The sequence below is a fragment of the Chiroxiphia lanceolata genome, chromosome 24 (genome assembly GCF_009829145.1).
Source record: "Chiroxiphia lanceolata isolate bChiLan1 chromosome 24, bChiLan1.pri, whole genome shotgun sequence".
Classification (NCBI taxonomy): Eukaryota; Metazoa; Chordata; class Aves; order Passeriformes; family Pipridae; genus Chiroxiphia; species Chiroxiphia lanceolata.
The window spans coordinates 54,659-72,455 of NC_045660.1; the positions used below are offsets into that span (position 1 = coordinate 54,659).

The 17,797-nt window shown below is 49.2% G+C and overlaps 1 protein-coding gene across 1 annotated transcript; it reads right to left on the bottom strand.

Annotated features, from left to right (window-relative positions):
* Nucleotides 1-2,044: 2,044 nt before the first annotated feature.
* LOC116798132 (ATPase MORC2-like) lies at nt 2,045-17,463 on the bottom strand. The gene is given in 13 exon segments (XM_032710303.1): nt 2,045-2,322; nt 3,205-3,442; nt 4,714-4,905; nt 5,214-5,355; nt 6,129-6,183; nt 6,279-6,419; nt 6,820-7,172; nt 7,175-7,187; nt 7,299-7,373; nt 7,681-7,965; nt 15,724-15,900; nt 16,559-16,866; nt 17,316-17,463. Coding segments are annotated over 13 exon segments (2,196 nt in total). The 3' UTR covers nt 2,045-2,253.
* Between the last annotated feature and the right edge of the window lie 334 nt (nt 17,464-17,797).

The window sequence follows — 17,797 nt, forward strand, 5'->3', positions numbered from 1 at the left end:
TGGCAGCTGGAACAGCCTTTGAAATGTGACAGGGACACCCCTGTGTTATGCCATGGAAGAACACCTGCAGAAGTGTGTGGTGCAGAGCTGTGGGACAACCTCCACTCCTAAGAGCTCTACAAGGAAAGGCCCCGAACAACCTGGTAACAGCTTTGGAATGCATCCAGCTTGGAGATGGCAGTTTGATTCCCTGCTGGAGGCATTCTGATCCTATGGGTTTTAAAGGTGTTACTAAGAACTGATATTACACACAAGGTTACAAAAACAAAACTGCGATAAAGAGGAGGAGGAGGATTGCGGAGAAGGATTGCCAGGAAGAGTTTGAGAATGAAAAACCTTTTTTATTGGCACTTAAAAATTCTTGGCTTGCTTTTCCTAGCAAAAAACCTTGGAACAAGGTCCAAAATAAATGAAATGCAATAAAAAACAAGGGTTAAGGCTGGAAATGAGAAGTTATACAGAACAGAGGGAAAACCCCAGAGTAGCACTTTCCTATCAGGAGTAGAAGTAGGGAATCGAACTGTGCCGGAAGCTTAAGAACTGTGTAAGAGCTGTTAGTCCCATATTGGTGTTCCCTGGGTGTCAGAGATTAAGTAGCAGCTCTGAACTGCAATTTAACAAAACTTGGTTCTCTAGAATGTCTGATGGTTCCTGGGAAGGACAAAGATTTCTTCTTTCACCTTAATAAAAATGCAGCTTCTCCAGAGAGATTATTTTCGTCAGAAGCACCAGTCTGCCATTACAACTAACAAACCTCCAGTATGCATGAGGAAATGGAGGTCAGTAGAGCCTGCTTCTCCAGCTAAGGAACACTGCCTCTCTGTGATGAAAGGTGTACAGGGACAGGGTGATGTCCTTACCTTCATATACTGTAGGATGTTGGGCCCAGATTCCAGCTGGAAGCAGTCAGTTTCACTGTGCTGTGACAAGCACCTGGAATTCAGATAATGCACAAAAGCCTTCCCTCTCTCCTGTGGTGTGTAGAACTCGGGACATCTTCAGGACTAAAAACAATTAGTGCTAATGATTTTCTGTGCAACAGACATTTAATTTGAAAGAGTTTTCTGCAAAACATCTATTATACATCCAGATGCCAAGTGAACCCCAAAGGTCCGTTCCACCTGACCCCCCTGATGGTGGGCAGCTCTTGCTCACGCCATGTACCTCCAACTGCCTGGCTGGCAGGGGGACTTGTTTCTGAGTGAGAGTCCATAGTCACCTTGTCCTAGCAGGCCTGAGAAGCTGTTGACCAGCTGGCAAACTCAGACCGAGTCCCCTTGGCCACAAGTGGCCTACCAGGAGCTGGTTGCAGCCAGAGGGCAAAGGACAGTTGTTTTCCTTCCTGCTGGCACTGGGCCAGATGCCATTCAATGGTGTAGGGCTCTGAAGGCTCCAAATTCCAGCACTTTAATAATTACCCAGAAGTGTAAGTTGATCTAAACAACACACACCTGAGGAGGTGACAACAGAACAGGGGTCACTTTATTGTCAGGTGGTAGAGTTCTTCTGATGTTGCAATTATGTCTCAAAGAAACAGGTGACTGCAAGCAGAGAACCTGAACTCCCGTGTTCTCCCATTGATGCTCACAAGCTCACCATGACAGCCCAGAAGGCCCAGGATCTTCAGCCTCTTCGCTGTCAGCATGGTGGCAGTTCCACTTGCTTATGGTGACCTCCTGTTCAGGAATGTGCCAGTGCCAACCCCCCCAATCTACTGAGGTTCCATCCCCTCCACTCATGCTCATACAGGGACATTTCCTTTCAACAGCTCAAATTCATGGCTTGGCTTTCTGTAGCCCAAGTTGAGTATCTTCCATGTCTAAGTCCTGACCTTCTCTGCTAGAACTCAAGGTTTATTTTTTAGTTGCTGCCAGGTTCTTACTGCAGACAACCTGCTAGGCAGGATGCTCTGGGTTCCCAGGTTTAGATGCAAGAAGGGTACTCACACTTTCACATCGCTAAAAACACGCAGCAACCCACCCATCGTATCAGGCACAGTTCCTATTTCTTTTAAAAATAAATATTTATAAACTTTTAAAACAGATTCAGAGAACTACAATGTTGAAAATTTTCCTGTCAACAGCACAAATGCTTTGCATGTACAGTCACAGGAACAAGTTGCACACCAACAGGAGCACTGTTTAAAAACCCTCTTCCGTCATCAGCTGCCCCAGGCCAACCCTGCAGGAATCCACATCTCCCACTGCAGCAGCCAGCTCCTCTGCACTTCTCCAGGACTCGTACTAGGGCTGCTCAGTCTCCTTTCATGATCAAGTCCTCGATATATGCATCCAGTTCATCATCTGTATTAATATCAATGTCCTGAAACAAGAAATATCAGTGAGAAGTGAATCTTGAAGAAAAGTGCAAGAATGAAGAACCCAGAGCAGCTCAGCATCCTCTTCAACATGCGGTCTGCTCAGCCTCTATGCTGCAACCTCCAGCACCCATCAGCTGCTGACAGCTGTGGTTAGAGCACCCCCAGCTTTCCCTGTCAGCACCTGACAGACAACATCTGGAAACCCATCAGCACCTGAGGTTCAAACAATGCACTCAAGTGATGGATTTACTGTGTGGATCTGAGTCAAGTTAGGTTTGTTTGGGATTTTTTAGCTTTAACACATTTTCCTAACAGGGAACAACTGCTTCCAGCTGTTTTCACTAGCTTCTCCATTGGTTGATTCTAATTTTAAGTAGTTTTTTAACTTAAAGTTTAATTATTTAAGGGTTTTACTTAAATATATTTTTGCTATTTTAATTAAATATTTAATAGCATAATTAATAAATCGGTTTCACCGTAAGATTTTTTTATATTATTTGCTAAAAGTTTGCATTTCTGTAAGGGGTTCAGGATCTGCCCAAGAATGGGGCAAAAATTCCTTACAGAACACTGCCTGTGCCTGGGAAAATTCTGCAGCAGAATGCAGAGAACAAACAGAACTTGTGCAGTATATACATGCCATGACAAGTCATCCTGTGGGAATTAATACTCAATGGGACCCCAAGGGCCTGGATCCCAAGAGTGGGCAGGGACAGCAGCTGTGCTCTTGTCTGCTATTGATGGGCTGAGTCCACGTTGCTCCCAGTTGAGGAAGAGCTGGAGCCCAGTAAGATGCTGGATTGAAGCACCTGGAATGCCCAGAAGGGGCTAGGCCAGGTGGCTACTCTGGGGCAGCTCAGGGTTTGCCTCTCTTCCTCTCCCACCTCCTGCACTTTCTGCAGAAGGGCCATGATGTTAGTCCTCAGTTTCTGTAGTTTCTCCTCTGTTTCCCTCAGCTTCCTCTCCGAGTTCCGGAGGTTTTCCTCACAGGCTTTGGCCCGGGCATCGGCGCGTGTCTGATATGAATTGCACAGGTTCTGCAGACCCGCCTCATATTGCTTGAAATATTCTTTCTGCAGCAGACAAAACACAACAGATGACATGTCAAGAGAAAGCACCGAGCTCAGAAAAACAGCAGCACTCACAGGCTTGTAGAAGAACCAAACTCCTGGCCTTTGTGACCAAATCCTCCCCACAGCATGTCTCTGCACGCCCTGCCCACACTCACATTTGTATCTGATTTGCCTACTGCAGCTAGCACGAAACTCTAAGGGGTTTTTACGGTCTTCCAGTATCAGGACTGCCCCCAAAGCTGCCTGAATTTAGATTAAGGGTGCAACGTGTTTTAAAAAGCCTGAACTCACAGGTATGCTGCAGCAAGACTTGACAGCCCCTGTACACTGTGAGTGTCCTTGGTACAGATCACCCAGACAACACAGCCTGTCACTGTGAGGTAGGAACACCTGCACTCGCCAAATACCCCAGACATGACCAAGGTATACTGTGGAAGCAGTGGGAGTGGTAACTCCAGCAGATGCCTGAGTTAACAGAGAGAAGAGGAGGAGACAAGAGACAAACCACCAATACACACACTGCGAGCATGGGAGTACCAAACAGAACTGGCTTTGGTCATCTGCAGGTGGTTTTTGTCATGTACAGGTGTGCCTCTTGGAAAGGTCTCCCTTGCTGATATGTCAGAGAAGGGAGAAGTCAGAGAGGCCAGTTCCCTTGCTCTGCATTCCAGCCAGCACTGGATCTCCCAGTACCAGCTCACAGACACTGGTGGAAGGTCAGCCCCACCTGTTCTGTACCCAGACAAATGGAGGCCATGTTCTCTTCCATTTTTAAGATTGCCTCCCCCTAAGTTACAAGGCTGGGAGCAAAAACTACAGATATGTCTGCATCCTGCTTCTACAAACCTCTAACCTGGCCTCTCTTATTTTAAAAGTTTAACAGTGATAGATAAGAATTTGGGATGGTAGTAGCCAACAGTATTCCCACATAGATGTACGGTAACTAGAAATATCCTCAGACAACAGTCACAAGACTCATGGCATCTCTCAGAGCTCTCATTCTTTTCCTCAGCTATGTCAGTCTGCCGAGGATCCAGGTCACCTTTTCAAGAGTGTGCTCTTGCATCAACAGTATGCACATTTGCCATAAGAATGGAATATATAGGGGAAAACCCCAAACTTACGTTCCGAGAAGTAGTGGACTTACCAAACCCTTCCGAGCTCATGGAACTCAGCTCATTCTTGGAGACTGGAAAATTTGGAGGCAAGAAGTACCGCAAACAATTCCTGTGCAGGAAAGAAAAACAAAGCCAGAACTGGGAGTTAACCAGGCTGAAGCAATCAGACTGCAGAGCTCCCAAGGGTCTGCAGTGAACCCACCGAAGGATCTGGACTAGAAGGTCAACTGTTTCTTGGCTGCTGCTGGGACCAGTGGTGTCGGGCTCGATTCTGACGCAGTCTGAGGTAGAAGGTTCAGCCACAACCACCTCCTCTTCCTGCTGTGTGTCTGGAGCCTGGTACTCAGGAGAGGGAGGCTTCATCAGCCTCACATCCTCACTTCCTTTCTCTACCCTGAGAAAAAGTATTAAGGGAATGTCAGGAATCTTCTACATTGGACATATCTGAAACACCATTAATAGCTTAATCAGAACCTGTACCCAAGTGTCACTCAGACCTCTAGACAAACAACAGCTGCCTCCATGGCATAACTGATGGAGTCTGTCATGCCCATTCGTTATGAAGCCACTGCACTGTCCTGAGCTCACATGCTCCCTGACATGACAGCAACATATTTGTCTTCAGCATCTATGGCAGTAAAGCAGGCCCTTCTTCCCAAAAGCAAAACAAGCCTCTAAAATCCAGTAGCTCAAGATAGTTACCAGAGATCCCGTGGTGTGGTGTCTGTAGGGATATAATCAAACTTCACCTTCCACCGGATCGCATGTCTGCCCCTTTCCACAGCTGTGACACGGCCCGTGAACCACTCCTTGTTCACACGCACCTCCACATGCAGCCCCTTATCTGTGAGGAGGAAGCAAAGGTGTTCGCAAACCTTCAGCTGTTGGAAAGCACATTCCGTAGGAGCTCTTGAGATTCAGGCACCTCAGCGGGGAGCACATGTGAACCTGTGACAATGCCCTCAAATAGTACAGACACCATCAAAACACAAAAAGGCACACAGCTCAGCTCTTGCTGAGAAACATTAAGATGCATGAAAATGACCTGGCTTTCCAGACAGAAGGTTTCTCCTGTACTCCAGGTTGTTTGACATGGGTTTTCCAGGCTCGTGAAGGTCTCTAGGACAATTTGCCCCATGTCCCTAGTTTCCAGACAGCTCCTTGGAAGCATGCTGAAGAGATGCCCTTCTCTGGCAGAAGGTGCAGTACCACATTGGCTATCACCTTTTTTGGGGTGTTCCAGCCCCTCTTCTCTCACAGCAGCGCAGCAGGTCTGGATACAGTCCTGAGCATTTGCCAGCTGGCACGGCTCCATGATCCACTCAGGAAGGGTGAACATGTCAGTTATACCCCACAGCCCAGTCCCACACCTGTCAGCATGATGCAACCCTTGACCACAGAGCCTCCCATGCCACAATTGCCTCTGGCCTAATCAAAGGGTTCCCAGCCAAAATGTTTCATGCAAGTTAGAGTCATCTCAGGGTCTGGGACTCAAATTTACACTATTTCTTATTCAAAAAGCTCATTACTGAAATCACACGTTTAACTGACGAGTCTAGTTCTGCAAGTTCTTTTTTATGTCAGATACCAGCAGCAGCCCAATGGCTCATTTCTCACCTTTCTGAGCTTTCTTCAGTTCCACCAGCTCTTCCTCTCCAGCACTGTCTGTGAGCTGGGAGCAGAGAGAGAGCTCACATTAGCTGCCTCCCACCAAGATTATAAACACCTGACAAATACCTTCTACTGGGGAAAGCAGCACACTCTCACCTCCACTACCACCTCATTGGAATCCTTCTCTTCTTTCACTGCCACAAATTTTCCTCGTTTTGTCCTCTCCTTTTTGTGCTCCCCCTCCTCCTCAGACCCATCCTCTGGGATGTTCAAGGTCCTCTTCCGAGTGCTGGAGGCCTTTAGGAAGCAAACAAGCTCTAGCTGTTAATTCCACCCTGCTATCAAACAAAAACCTTCTTTCAGCCAAGTTAAAAAAAAAAGAAAAAACGCCCAACATCCAGTGTTTAATTTGGAAGTTGATCAGCTTTTCTGAAAGGTTTTAGAGGTGCTACTTGATCGTGCAAATGCTCACCCCACCACTTCACATTCTTTTTTTCCTAAAGAAACAATCTGGTCTAACAGGAGAGAGATGAAACAAGTCTTCTTGAGGGGTGTAAATGGCACCCTAACCCCAGAGTAAAGTAAAAGTTCTCTTGTCTTGCTCAGGGCCCACAGTGCACATCTCATGGGACAGAACAGACAGGCTGAGCAGGACAGTGGGTGAGGAGCTGAGGGGTTTTATCCTGTTGATTCTCACCTGTGAGCATTTGCCAGAGGCAGATTTCTTTACTGCTGGCACCTTGGCAGCTTTTGGGCTGGGTGTCTCACGTGGGCTTTTAGGGCTCTGCAGGCCAGCAGAGAGGGACTTCGTGGCTGTACCTTGTTTGGCAAGAGTTTTTAAAGTGCTGTTAGACTTCCCAGATGTCACAGTGTTCTGGTGTGTCCTGGAAGTGCTGACCTCCTCTGTGAAGAGCGTGCTGGCCAGCTTGGAAGAGCTGGTATTTGGACAATCTGAAGAGCTCTTTTTCAGTTGACTGCTGGACTTGGGAGGAGGTGAAGATCCTGGTGGTCTGCTGGGAGCGTTCTTGATTACATCAGGCAAAGGAGGCGCTGAGGTCGGGTGTGCTGGAACAAATGTGGGTACAGAGAGAGGAAGGGTGGCAGAGTGAGGAACTGCTGTTCAGAGCAGCTAAGGAAGCACAAAAGAGTAAAAACCTACAGCAGTACGCCATTTACCTCTCCTGAAGGTCGTGCATTCACTTCCAGAGGCAGTTTCTTCAAGTCAGCTTGAGATCGAATTGGAGTGGTTTTCTATTTAAAAAAAATAAATCAGAAAGGTCATCTTTACAAGCTGCCAGGCAGTGCCTGAACCCAGCCCAACAGTCTTCCAGGTTAAAACCAACGATTATAAGAAAGTGTGTTCCGTGTCCTTCAAGAGACAGACGTCACTCCCATTTTCCCATCAGAAAATGAAATGCAAGCTTAGATGCTCGTTTTCTGTTATTAAAACAAACCCTGCCCCATGAAGGAACACAGGTGGCATCAGACTCAGGAGCATCTCTTTGCACTAGGACGTCCCTCAAACCTGCTCTGCTTAGCTGGAGACCTCCAGACTCACCTGCAGAGCTTCCAGTTTTTCCTGCTGCTGGCGGATTTTCTCTGTCAGTTGTTTCTGCTTTTCCTCATGTGATTTTGAGTCTTTTTTCAGAGTTCCCAGTGGTACCTTCTGTTTCTGCTCTGCAGCCTCACATCTAGCATGGAGGGAAGGCCAGACGAGATCAGAAAGGACGGCAGGGCCTGTGCCATTCTCACACAGGATTGCCCCAACATCCCATCCCAAATGCAGCAGGAAAACCACTTTCCTTTCTGCAGTAGCCACAATCGCAAAAGAAGTGGTTTTCTTCTTGGGAAAGAGATATGATTTAAGGAGCGAAGGCACAGTTGTTAATAAAATGCATTTATGCTGGGAACCACCAATTCAGAGCCCAGGAACAGCTGTGACTGGTTTCTGTACTGCGTCTGTACTCCAGACTTTTTCAGCAATTTTCCTTCCTATCAGCTTATTATGTATTCATATCAGTTCCTCGTTTTACAGACTTCCTTTCCCTTCAGAAAGGAAAGCACAGTACTAGTAACCCATGACTAAGACATCATTCCCACAAGTCTTCCAGCAGCAGATGCCCTCTGGCTTGCCACCCTAGGCCACACCATTTCCTTTGCAATATCCTGTAGCTATTTGCTTTTCCCGTCCTGTTCAGCCCATGGCCTACAAAACAGTGGTGAGTATCCTACTCCCCCAGGTCCTCTCAGGTGCAGAATCCTGGAAGAGTCCTTGAGAGAGGAGGAAAACACAGGTAGGAAATACTCTCTCAAGTGGACTGGCATCACCTTTAAAGTGCTGGCTGAGCAGCTGTCCCTCAGGAGCACTGTCAGAGGAGAAGGAGGGGACTGAGCAGTGCCCAGGTCATCTCCTGTCATCAAATGGAGTCATGGACAGACACACCAGGATCAGCCCGGGTGGGGCAAGATCACGCAGGGATTGTGCGAGCCAGGAAAGCAGCAGCACCGAGATGGCCCCTGTACAACACAAGAGATCCAACAGATCCCACACTGAGTCTGAGCCAAGCTGCCAACCTGCAGGTGTGAACCTTACAGGTAAAAGGAGGACCGTGCTCTCACTGTAGATCACTCAGAGCTCCAAGATGCTGAGGAGAGATGATTTCATCAAGATCTCTGATCCTGAACCTGCCAACTGATGCGATATCTCGCAGTCTGCCAGATACACACTGGGATCAGCTTTGGAACACAAGCAGCAGTTTCTCCATCAGCCTCTGAAGCACTGCTGGGGCATTTTCCATGAAGTAGTTTCATGTGTCATCACTGAAAAATGACTGACACCAGAGCTGCAGTTTCCAAAGATAAAGCTGAACAAGTGGCACCGTACACAGGTTTCTCAGTGGAGAAATGCATCTCCCAGCCTGTGGCATTGCCTGAGGCCGGAAGCATTGCCAAGTTGTGTCTTACAGCACACAAAAGAATGAAAGCGCCATTAGTTCTTGGAGAGGAAAAATTCAGACAACTCACAGCATTCAAACCCACAGATTATATCACTGGAAGCAGCAAGTCAGAACAAAGGAATTATCTTGGTAGTCAGAATGGCCAGGAACTCAGGACCCAGACTCTGGTGGTGCTCAAGGAGCTTTGAGACACAGAGTCATCTTCAGCTGGTGCTTCAGCCACCAGTTCAAATACCATTTAGGACCCAAGTGGACGTCAGGTAAGAGAAGAGAGGCAAGCAAGCCTGGCACTGCAGTGTGAACAGGCACACTGCCTTTCCTGTGACAAAGTGAACAATGGTGGCACCTAGTGCTGACCCCAACACAGACTGTGGCACTGGCAGGGGTGATTGCTTCACATGTGTGGTGGTTTGGGCTAGGCCTTCCTTGGTGACCAGTTTGTAATCAAGGAAGGGCCCAGATTTACCCAGTATTCCCTACGATTTTTACGTAAACCAGGCTATAAGAAGAAAGGAGGAGAGGCCTTTGCTCTCTCTTTCCTTCCGGCGTCTTGGAGGTGCAGGTTCTCTGCTGTTGAGTCTGCCGGGTTGGGGAGCGAGGCCTGGTAGGGCCTTGTCGACCTTGGGAGGCGGAGGCTGCCGGCAATCGTACCGGAGCGACTCTCGGTTGTCCCAAGGAGAGTGGTGGGATATATATATATTTTCTTTGCTAACTCTTAGTTACTAGATTTCGGGCTACTGATTGGGATATATATATACATATATTTTATTTTGGTTTTGTTCCCTTTCCCTTCCCCCTTCCCCTTCCCTTGTGAAATTCTATATATTTTTAAATTATATATATATTTCAATTGTAACATAAGTGTAAATATATTTATATATATCACTTTAGTTGTCTCTCTCGTTTCGGGTTTTCTTAGTTGGTTGGTTTTTTTTTTTCTCCCTCTTCTCCCTGAGGTCTGGGGCGGGGGGGCTTCTGGTGGTAAGGTTTGGAGACTTGGCAGGGAGCCAGATTCAAACCACATCAGTATGACAGAGGAAGAGCATTCAGCTCCCATGATCTGGGATAACATACCACCAGCAGCCACTGAGGTGTAGGTGGACAAACCAGAAGTCTGGGAAACAGCTCAGTGCCAACAGCAGACACTGTGCCAAGGCAGCAAAAACCACCATGTGGTCTCTGATGCCAGGAGAGTCTCAACACCAGCTCTGACACTGCTTCGTTTTTGATTTGGCTGAATGACATTCTGCACAGACCCTCATGGCACACAGGCTTGAGGACCCCACCCATGGTGGCTGTGCTTCTCAAATCCTGTTATCCTTCAGACACTACAAATACCAGAAATAGTCAGGACGGAGAGGTGAAGGTGTTCAAACTCTTTGCAAAAGGACATGGCAGGAAAAATCAGGCAGTGCAGCACTTGGAACTGGTCCCAGCTAAAAACCAGATGAGTGCTGGAGCAACTTCTGCTGAAAATCTTCTGCCTTGTGTAAAGGACACAACTGCACTTGTTGCTGGAAAGTACACGAGAGCCTACTCAATCCAAAAATGTTCTGGAGTTATTTATTCTCCAAGAGTAAGACTCCTGAGATCCCTTCTGAAGCTGAAATGACCAGAAGTTTGGATCACCTGTGTCAAATGCCTCATCTGCCCTTTCCCAGTTCCCTGCATGGAGGATATGGGACGGCACAACATGCACTGAAGACACTCAGGCTCACTCCAAAAAACATCCCAACATCCATCTCACAGGAAATGCAGTCAACCCCCCCACCTACTGAATTTTCATGGTATTGTAAACACAAAATTTAAATTCTTTGATGAGTAAATCAAGTCCCTGGTAGGTGACATGATAAAAACCCTGTCTGCACACAGATGGAAGAGCACAAAGACAGGTGGGGGGATCTGAATAACACCCTTCCATGGCTACTCCCAGGCCATTCCAGGAGCCACTAGCCCATCTAGGGTCCATTTCCACAAGCCCAGAGGGCCAAGGCATCTAGGGGATGCAAATTGGGTTTTCTGGGAATTGGGGAATGCAAATATGTTCAGCAGAACAGATGCTCCATTTGGGCTACTGCCCGGGCTGTCCCAGGGCAGCCTCAGCCCCAGTGTCCAATCAGTGGGAGCAGTCCTCTGAAACATCTTCTGGACCAATGGGAGGAACCAAAAGCAGGGAAAGAAAGGGACTGAGATGATTTGGGGAAGAACAAACATGGGAAAACAAAGAAATAATAGACTAAAACCGACCAGTTGTAAATAACTCATCAGCTGGTCAGGACACCTCTGTAGCCTTATGTCTCCTCTTTTCCTGGGTGAGGGGCTCCATTCCACGTATGCACCTGGGTAGAGTGGTGTGAGTGCCACCAGCTGCAGTGACTACTGGCATGTGCACGAACATGAGTCACAGCAAACGCTGGGCCAACCAGGAGGTGACCTGGGAGCAGGGGGAGGGGGTGTCTAAGGGTGACCGGTAGGAGCCGACTACCGGAGAGACCAGGGAGTCCTGCCTGATAGAGATGGGTATGGGGCCGTAGGCAGAGCTGTGGGTGTCTCTAGGCAAGAAGCACGTGGGAAGAGCAAGGATCTCCATCTGATCAGGATGGAAGGATGCGCAAGGTGAGACACTGGGAGGTTTGTAGTGTGTATGTTATAGGTAACCACAGGAGGTCTGTACCCCTCGCTCCCTGGGACTGCAGGCTGCAGGGCCCATCTATGCCAGTGCAAATTCTCAGAGAGAAAGGGGCCAGATATGGACATGAGTATTTCCACTAGTGGTCCTTCATCCTGACCAACCAAGAGGGAAAAGGATGAGGCTGCTGGTGCAGCCTGTGTGAGTGCTGAGAGCACCCACCTGTGCTGATCTGCGGGGCTGGATGTACATGTCTGTGTACATACATGGTCTGTCTATGTTTGCGTGTGTGTGTAGCAGCAACACCTTCCCAGCTTTGCTACTGCTTCCACCTGAAAGGCTGGATATGTGGCAGCCCCTCCTCAGGCTCCAGGCTCAGCCCTGCCCCAGCAGTTTGGCCAGAAACAACCGTGGCCACACTCCTCAGAGCTCCACAGCGGGACACACACACACAGAGCAACAGGGAAGTCAGAATATGTATTCTTCCAATGGCAGGCGCCAAAAGGAAGAAGCCAGAAAATCAGTACTGTCAAACAGAAACATCAATACTCTGTAGCCTTTTCAACCACAGATGTTAAAATTTTTATTCCAAGATCCGTGCTTCCCAACTGCAAACCCGACTCCCAACATTGCATAAAAATAAAGATTCCCCCCAGTCTAATGTTGGCAGCACAGAAAGCTCTTGCTGTCCGTGGAGTGCCCATGCTGGCCCACCAAGTGCACCACAAAACCAAAGCTTCCAGGCTTTCTTTCCTACGGATAAGGGCTGTTGTTTCCTGTTTTCAGCCCTGCCTCCCAACTGCCAGCCCGACTCCCAAAATTGCATGCAAACGAAGATTCTTTCCACACCAAAGATGCCAACACAGAAATCTCTTGCTTCCCATGGAGTCTCCAAGCTGTACCACAAGCTGAGTCTCCAACAACAGTACCACAAAGCCAATGCTTCCAGGCTTTCTTTCCTGGTGATAAGGGCTGTTCTTTCCTGTTTTCAACCTTCCCTAACAACTGCCAGCCCGACTTCCACAATTGCATACAAACAAAGATTCCTACCACACCAAAGTTGCAAGCACTGAAAGTTCTTGCTGCCAAAAGAGCACCCAGGCTGACAAACCAACTTCACCACAAAGCCAAAGTTTCTAGTCTTTTTTCCTGGCGATAAGGGCTGTTCTTTGCTTTTTTCAGCCCTGCCTCCCAACTGCCAACCCGACTCCCAAAATTGCGTGCAAAGATTTCTCCCACAGCAAAGATGCCAGCACAGAAAACTCTTGCTTCTCATGGAGTCTCCAAGTTGATTCAACAACAGTACCACAAAGACAATGCTTCCAGGCTTTCTTTCCTGGCGATAAGGGTTGTTCTTTCCTGTTTTCAGACCTGCCTTTGAACTGTCAGCCCGACTCCCAAAGTTGCATACAAAAATTCCTGCCAGACGAAAGGTGCCAGCACAGAAAGCTCTTGCTGCTCTTGTAGTGCCCAGGCTGGACCACCAGCTGCAACACAAAGCCGAAGCCTTCAGTCTCTCTTTCCTGGCGATAAGGGCTGTTGTTTCCTGTTTTCAGCCCTACCTCCCAACTGCCAGCCCGACTCCCAAAATTGCATGCAAACAAAGATTCCTCCCACAGCAATGATGCCAGCACAGAAAACTCTTGCTTCCCATGGAGTCTCCAAGCTGACTCAACAACAGTACCACAAAGCCAATGCTTCCAGTCTTTCTTTCCTGGTGATAAGGGCTGTTCTTTCCTGTTTTCAGACCTGCCTCTGAACTGTCAGCCCGACTCCCAAAGTTGCATACAAAAATTCCTGCCAGACGAAAGGTGCCAGCACAGAAAACTCTTGCTGCCCATGGAGTCTCCAGGCTAGTCTACCAAGACAAAGCTTCCAGGCTTTCTTTCCTAGGGATATGTGCTGGTTTTTCCTGTTTTGATCCGTGCTTCCCAACTGCAAACTCGACTCCCAACGTTGCATAAAAATAAAGATTCCTCCCGCACCAAAGGTGCCAGAACAGAAAGCTCTTGCTGCCCATGGTGTACCAAGCCTAATCCACTAACTGCAAAACAGAGTCAAAGCTTCCAGGCTTTCTGTCCTTGGGATAAGAGCTGTTCTTTCCTGTTTTCAGCTTTGTCTGACAACGGCCAGCCCGACTCCCAAAATTGCATACAGATGAAGATTCCTCCCAGAACAAAGGTACCAGCACAGAAAGTTCTTGCTGCCCATAGAGTGCCCAGGTTGACACACCAACTGCAACAGAAAACCAAAGCTTCCAGGCTTTCTTTCTGGGACATAAGGGCAGTTTTTTCCTATTTTCAGACCTGCCACCCTCCTGCCAACACGATTCCCAAAATTGCATAGAAACAAAGACTCCTCCCGGAACAAAGGTACCAGCACAGAAAGTTCTTGCTGCCCATGAAGGCCCCAGGCTGGTCCACCAACTGCACCACGAAGCCAAAGCTTCTCGTCTTCCTTTCTTTCCTTTCCTGTTTTCAGTCCTGCATTGAAATTGTCAACCTGACTCCAAAAATTGCATACGGAGGAAGCTTCCTCCCAGAATAAAGATGTCAGGATAGAAAACTTTTGCTAACAATGGAGCATTCGGTCTGACCCAGCAACTACACCACAAAGCAAAAGCTTCCAGGTTTTCTGTGCTGGGGACAAGGGCTGTTGTTTGCTTTTTTCAACCCTTCACTTATTCTGCCAGCCTGAGTCCCAAAATCCCATACGGACGAACATTCCTCTCAGATCAAATATGCCAGCAAAGACACAGGGACATTGGTGACATCATTGAGGACAAGGGTGCCACAGGTCTGGGGACATCAGTGATGTCACAAAGACATTGATGACAACTTTGAGGTCACGAGTCCCACCCCTGGGGACATCAGTAACAACACAAGGACGTTGGTGACATCACTGGGGACACCGGTCGAGACAGAGTCATGATGCAGTAAAAGAGGTGGAATTTTATTTTGAGAGAGAAGAAGGGAAATAGAGGACTGTTGGGTGCTGAAAGAGCATTAGGAGAGTATTGGGAGATATGGGAGTCCCACCAAATTTGTGGAGGCACTCACAGTGATAGGTAAGTCTTCAGAAAAGCACCAGATCAAGCATCCGGATATTTTTGTCTTATTTGAGGTCTTCTTCCTATGTTTTACACACTGAGGGCTCCAGACACCCCTTTCTCTAACCTTCCCTTCCATGTCTCAAAAACCTGCCCCTTATCAAGGGGTTTCTTGGCCAAAGGGATTCCCCACCAGTGTCCAGGACTGTGTTTCCTGTTTCTCACAATTGGTCAACTTACCCTTGCAGTTCTCCGCCTGTATTTTGGATCATTTCTGTTATGCTGCTCACTGCAGCACTGCCAGGGAGCGTCAGCCTTTGGTTTTTCCAGAGCTGTCGGTGTAAGATCCGAGCGCCCTGGAAGTTTAAGTCTAAGGGCTGTAGTGTGTCAACCCTCTGGCCTGCAGGCAGGGACAGGCAATTAGCACTTCTGGGGCACAGCCGCCCTCTGCAACAGTATTTCCATCCTACCAAGGGATCTTCTCGGGGTAGTGCCTGAAGGTTTAGGTCTTCTTGTAAGTCCTCTCTCAAGAACATATTGAGGAGGAAAAACACCAGTGAACCTCTCAAGAGTGGCACTGCGTTAGGGGAAAGAACTCAGCAGTGTCTGTGCACTTCCAGGCTCCTGGGAGAGACATGAAAGACCACCAGGGCAGGGTGTGATCTATTGCCATGTGCACTGGAAAACCCAGGTCAACTCCCCAGGCAATCATCCCAGACCTGCCAACCACTCTTGGTTGGCACTCACAGTAGAACCACTACTTCCAGCACTGGCTTCTCACCCAGGCCACAGAGGTTCTCTAGCCTTCCCTGGAGAGACACGGAAGGACTAAACAGGTTGTCTCTCTTTGAATTGCACAGATAAGTCTTGAGCACAGACCTGGTGTTGGTGTGGCGAGATGACCCTGAGCAAGTACAAATGCCATCAACCAAAATCCCCTGAAATCTCCAAAGACGACTGTGTCACTGAGTCCGTGTGCGCCAGGGCAGCGGAATACGGGGCCGCGTCCCCATGACGTGACCTGGAGAGCCAGAGGACGGTCCAACGACCATCTCCCGACACCGACAGCAGCCCAGCTGGCGCCCTCAGCTCTCTGGACCCTTTAACAGCGCGTACCAGGAACTCGGGGCTGTGGCCCGGGAGCTGCCGGTAGAAAGGGATAAAATCACCGATTCGTATGTTGGCGTGTATGATGGTGATTTAACTGCCCTCGGTGGTCTCTTCCAATGGGTCCTACTGCACCTAGTCTCTGCCTGCAGACAGTGGCGGGGAGACAAAGAAGAAAAGGCGTCCGAAGTGCTTTTGGTACTGGATATTGTTTCCCAGATCAAAGGGTACAGAAGGAGTCAGGACCATACGGAGAAGAATTTTAAGAGGATGTCGTGGTGAGCTGTAGTGGAAGTGTCCATTAGTATTTGCTGGAGAGATGAGTGGGGGAAAGAGAGTTGGATTGGTGGAGTCACTGAAGAATGGAAAACTGCGGGACTAAGCAAAACAAAGAGAGGAAGAAAAGAAGGAAAGAGGAAGGACGGACTGCCAGAGTTCTCTGAAGGACACAGAGTAAAGCAAGGAAAGAGGATCGGCTCGACAAAGAAAAGAGCGATGAGTCTTCCGAGGGAATGCTTTATGGAGAAGAGGGAGGGACGGACGGGAGGATAGTTCGGGGGCAGAGCTCTGTGAAGAGTGTGCCAGGCAAGACGGCATATTCGAGGGACCTGGGCGGCAGCCCCAGCCGCTAACGGGGCCCCACGGTCCCAGGCCACCAACCAAGCGACAAGAGCAGAACGGCGGCCAGCCTCACCAGCCCCGCTCCCCACCAGCGCCGCAGCCGGCGATCCGCTGCCCGGCGTGTCGCTGCCTCCTCCAGCCCCGGTTCTCTGCCCCGGGCGGGCCACCTCCTGTCCGCCTCCACTCCCTCCTCTGCCTTCCTCTCCCTCCCCTGCTCTCCGCCGACAAATGCTCTCCAGGGGTGAGCCCAACGCCAGCAACTCTCGGGCTCTCGTCGGGTGCGAGTTGGATGCCGAGGGTAGGCGAGAGAGGTGGCAGGGTGGCGGCGGTCGGGGCTCTGCACCGCGGAGCCGGCGGGGCCGGGCTGGATGGCGGGGGTGACTGTTGGTATCGGAAGCTCAAGATTGACAGCCCATGAGCTCCTTTCCCAGCCATCATCTCTTCCCTCACATCCCTCCTCTGTAGGCACGTGGAGACTCCTGAATTGTCCTCCAGGCCACGCACTTGTGAGAATGGTCGAGACGAAGAATATCCCTCGGGGTTCAGCAACTCGGGCTCAACCTCTCTTGGCCTGTCCCGGGGAGCATCCCTGCTGGCAGCAGAAACGTTTCTGCTGGGGACAAAGACCAAGTGGGGTTTTGTCGAGGGCTGTGGCACCAGTGCTACGGTGAGGCAGTGCGTAGGAACAGCACCTTCCCCAGAGAAAGCTCGAAAGTTGCATGGCATCTCCCACCTGCTTTGGACTTCGTGGAGATGCAGTCTGCGTAAGTGAACTCTGCTCCCTCCTCCTGCTCCTCTTGCTCAGAGGACCAGGGAACAGTCTGTCACACCTGAACGGGATGTGCTGGAATCGGCACATCTGCAGCAGTTTGAGGGGTTCTCAGAGGCACAGCCAAAAATTTCATTCTCTTTCCCATCACTGTCACTTCTGTAGGAGGACATGAAGGACCACCAGGGCAGGGTGTGATCTATTGCCATGTGCACTGGAAAACTCAGGTCAACTCCCCAGGGCACGCATCCCAGACCTGCCAACCACTCTTGGTTGGCACTCACAATAGAACCACTACTTCCTACACTAGTTTCTCACCCAACCCACAGAGGTTCTTTAGCCTTCCCTGGAGAGACACAGAAGACTAAACAGGTTGTCTCTGTTTGCATTGCGCAGACAAGTCTTGAGCACAGACCTGGTTGTTGGTGTGGGGCGATGACCCTGAGCAAGTATAAATGCCATCAACCTCCTGGGAGAGCCTTGAAGTTATGTGGGACAAAGAGTGTCTCGGTGTCACATTGCACTTAAAGTACTAAAGCCTGG